Source organism: Humulus lupulus, chromosome 2 (assembly GCF_963169125.1).
Source record: "Humulus lupulus chromosome 2, drHumLupu1.1, whole genome shotgun sequence".
Lineage (NCBI taxonomy): Eukaryota > Viridiplantae > Streptophyta > Magnoliopsida > Rosales > Cannabaceae > Humulus > Humulus lupulus.
In genome coordinates this window covers 259,287,890-259,292,066 of record NC_084794.1, presented here as the reverse complement: position 1 = coordinate 259,292,066, position 4,177 = coordinate 259,287,890, and the positions used below count along the sequence as shown (strand labels likewise).

Here is a 4,177-nt window from a genome sequence, read left to right as displayed (position 1 = left end):
ATTTAAAAATATTTATAATTATAATTTAATATACATTAAGTGTAAAAAACATATAATTTGAGTATGTGTGTAAATAAATATATAATAACATTACTCAAATATAAGAGGGCAAAGGAGAGATAAGTGAGAGAAAGAAAATCCGTTAGTAGTAAATTTACGTATTTACTCTTATTAAAATATATTTGATTAATTAATTTTTCTTTATAAAAATTTCTTTTATCTTTTGAGATTTTTTTTCTCTTGTCAATTTATTTTACATATTTTTTAAATAAATACAACTTGTTCAAAACAATTGAAATTATATTGTCTTTTTATATGTGGAAGAAAATGATATTTTAAAAATTATACATGTAAGAAATCATTACTAATACTTTTTTTTTAAAATCAATTAACAAATAACATTCAGTATCTTATAATAACTATTAATGTATGTATATATTGGTGCAATAAAAAATAAATAAAAGATAAAAGATAAAAATCTTATACAATTAGTAATATGGTAATTTCATAACCAACTCCCTCCATTCCCATCTCTCCCATTTTCCTTTCAATTTCAATACCAAACAAAGGAATAAAAAATTATCTTTCTCTCCTTCCTAACTTAGCAAAGGATTCTCATCCATCCCTCCTACCAACCTCCTCTCCATCCTTCCTACCAAACAAATTGCTTAATCTAGGAACTCTAGAAGACAACAGTGTCCAGCATAGTTCCCAAAGTTTGAATGATGTTTGAAGACATCAAATTGGAGACATGCTCTTCCAGGTGCTTCTTCGCATCCTGTCTTCCCACATTTGCAATTGCAAGCTTCTCTGGGGGCAACTCGTCTTCTTCCTGTACCGCCTTGTTGTATTTAACTGCCAAAGTTAGCATCTCCTGAACATTCCAAGCCACAAACCAATAATCAGATGCCGGTTATAAGTAAAAAAGCAAGTATCTGATCAGGTCTGCTCTATAAATATAAATCTTTCTATCAAGAAAACCAGACTCTTGGGTTGAGTTTTTCCAGGAAGCCCAAAAGTAGATTAGATGCCATAAAAAAAATCTAGATAAAATGGCTAGGAGCATGTACAAGTTTTCCATGCATATTAAAGATTCCTTGCGGCAAAATAATTTGAGAAAATTATTCTTCTTACCCTGTTTTTCACTATATTTAGAGTTTCTTTAAAATACCGGACAAAGATATTGTTGAATTTTTTAACCAGGAAAGATAACCATTAAGATAGATGACTATTAACACTCGTAATCCTTCACTCACCTGAACTGTCTGCTCATTTGTTTTGGAGTGAGAATCGAATTGCCTAAGTGTTAAACCATCAGTCCACTTCTTCTTATGAAGATTCAGCAACATCTTCTCCTCAAGCTCATTCTTCCTGTAATTAATAGCTATGGAGTAGTAGTGGCGGTTCAAACCATGGATCAAGGCCTGAAAGAGAGATCATGAAATGTCAAAAAGCTAATAACTACAAAATAGGGCATCTATTTATTTGTCCTTATAACTCACTTGAATGGATGGTTTATTCAGATGGCCAAGATTGGAAGTGGTTTGACGTGGCTCTTGGCCAAGCATCATGGTTTGTGGGTTGATCAGGCGAAAAGCATCAATCACCACCTTTCCTTTTACACTTTGAATTGGATCCACCACAACAGCTACAGCGCGTTGATTCAATGCTTCAAAACTCTACAGAAATTTGTTAATGAGTTATAGTTTCTTGACAACAATTACAATTGATGAACAACATTCTACTGCTTATATAGCCGCATTGTACACAAATAATCTGTAATACATGTTCAAACATAGATATACCATCTGTAGAAGAGTTACAAATGACTAATGAGATCTAATGCTATTCACCTTCAACACCGCTTTATTAACAACGTAAGGAAATAAATAGTCTTCAATTTCTAAAATCTAGGGCATGATTGGTCCTGAATCCAAATTCAATTTTATGATTTCTAAAACTAAAATATAGTAGGGCCCACATGAATACTTGGGTGCTTGTTTTCAAATTTTTAATCCAAATACTGATTATAACTTTAAGCTACAAAATAGAGAACGCTATTTTCACATTTTCTCCCAATCCAAATCATTATATCCAAAACTCCTACAAAACTATCATTTTTTTATATTTTCAAATTCTGACCCAATCACATATTTAGCTTTTTGAATTCAAAAACAGTTTACGGATTCTACGGATTCTGAACCAATCACATTTTCAATGTTTTAAGACTATAAATCTAAATTTTCATTTTAGAAACACACTTTTTAAAAATGCAATCTTTCAATCGCGAACCAGTCACAAAGTCATCATCTTTAAATTTATGGCCATTTAACTCAAAAACCGTGCAGAAAGTCAGCAGAATATAGGTAGTGCAGGCCATTTAAATATGTTCACTCTAAACAAAAATGTACACATAACTGGCTTTGTTAATAGAAAATATCAATTTTGAACATTGGAGAATTGCCAACAAAATAATTTCAAGGAGAATTAGATATCTATAAGATATAAAGAAATCATAATACAGCATTAACGCACTGTGAAAAGTTCTGCAACTTCTATGCCGAAACTATAAATAGAAAATAAATACCTGTTGTGTGTTAATGTCCACACCAGAAAGCCAACAGCCAAACCCAGGATGTGAATGATACCACCCAACAACCATCTCCGGTCTGCAACATGAACCAAAATAAAAAGTGATGTAGGCAGCAGCAGCATGATAAAAATGCCAGTCATAACAACAAAATTGAAATTAGCAATAAGCAATGAACCAGTTTAAGAGTATGTTCGCCATTGAAGCTTTACTAACTAACTACACTAGATATCTTCAATAAAAATATTATGAAAAATCTTCACTTAGTCTGTTATATAGACACTACGCTAGACAACATTATAAATAGATTAGTACACAAGATTATAGCATAGTCCTCGTCATAATTAGAAATAGTAAAGTAGGTTCATAATTTAAGAAATAAGAAGCATCACCAAATCCACACATTTGTAGCAATTATTCACCCACCTCCAATTTATGATTTTCTAATAATTTCTAAAGCATTTGACTTAGTTTATCTTAAGACAAGTATATGTTAAGCACTTCAGAAACAACACATCTCATCTCATACTTCATAATCTAAGCATCAGTATAGAAAACACCCATGTCCGATAACCACATAAGGGGAAAAAAATAAAAGAAAACTCAGAATGAAAGTATAAATATACCGCCCGGTCTGTTTAAGCATATCGAGCATGTTGGTCTGGAACACGTGATCAACAGCTTCAACGCTAACACCAGTACCGCTCTGAGGCATTGCAAATACATCAACGACGCGAACAGTGTACTCATCCACGAACTCTCCCAGCATCAAACCCATGACTTCCATAGGAACCCCAGCTCTCCCTAAAAAAAACCCAAATTCCATCCAAACGCATCAAAATGACAAATTATGTTTCAAAACACTGTAAAGTCCCATTGATTTAAGATTTCAAAACCCTAATCTGTTATTAGATTCAAAAGAAAAGGTAATAATGAAGATAAACCCTAATCAGGACGTGCACTATACGAATCCAGTAAAAAAGGAAAAGACTGAACCCCAAAAAGGATTTGAATCGAGATAAAGTAGCAGAGTGCAGAAAATTCAATAGAGAAAATGAGTGAGAGAAGGGGAGAAAGAAATACCGTGTTTGAGCATCTTGAGAAGGGCGAGGGATGAGATGTAGACCTGCTCAGAGGAGTCGAGAGTGGGGGAATCCGGCGGAGGGTGGCCCAAAGCTCCTCCGGCACCGGCGAACATTCTCTGAAGCCTCTCCATACCTGACATACCCCAAGTTTTCCTCGGCAACAAGACTGTTTTGATGCTTCTTTATTTTCTAATGCTATGTAAGAATATTTATACACGTAGCCTTTCTTTTATACCCCTTTACTTGCTACTATTTATAAATTATACCCCTTTACTTTCTATTATTTATAATTTTGCTGCTGCTGTAATGGAAAACAATAATGGTATGTGCATCCAAAATATGTACACAAACATTATACCCAGTGACGTGTCACTGCTTTTTAAAACAGTGGGTCTTAGTTTTAATAGATGTGATTGGTTAGGTCAAACTACTACATCACTCTCTGTATAATGTTTGGGTGTATATTTTAAGTGCACATATCATTACTCAATGGAAAATTGAC

General features: G+C 33.3%; 1 protein-coding gene across 1 annotated transcript; it reads right to left on the bottom strand.

Moving 5' to 3' along the window:
* Positions 1-388: 388 nt before the first annotated feature.
* On the bottom strand, positions 389-3,870 carry LOC133819282 (26S proteasome non-ATPase regulatory subunit 14 homolog). The gene is made up of 6 exons (XM_062252481.1): positions 3,674-3,870; positions 3,217-3,394; positions 2,588-2,669; positions 1,503-1,679; positions 1,257-1,424; positions 389-874 (listed from the first exon to the last, which is right to left on the bottom strand). The coding sequence occupies exons 1-6, from the start codon at positions 3,813-3,815 to the stop codon at positions 683-685; spliced, it is 939 nt and encodes a 312-aa protein (XP_062108465.1). The 5' UTR covers positions 3,816-3,870; the 3' UTR covers positions 389-682.
* Positions 3,871-4,177: the final 307 nt, after the last annotated feature.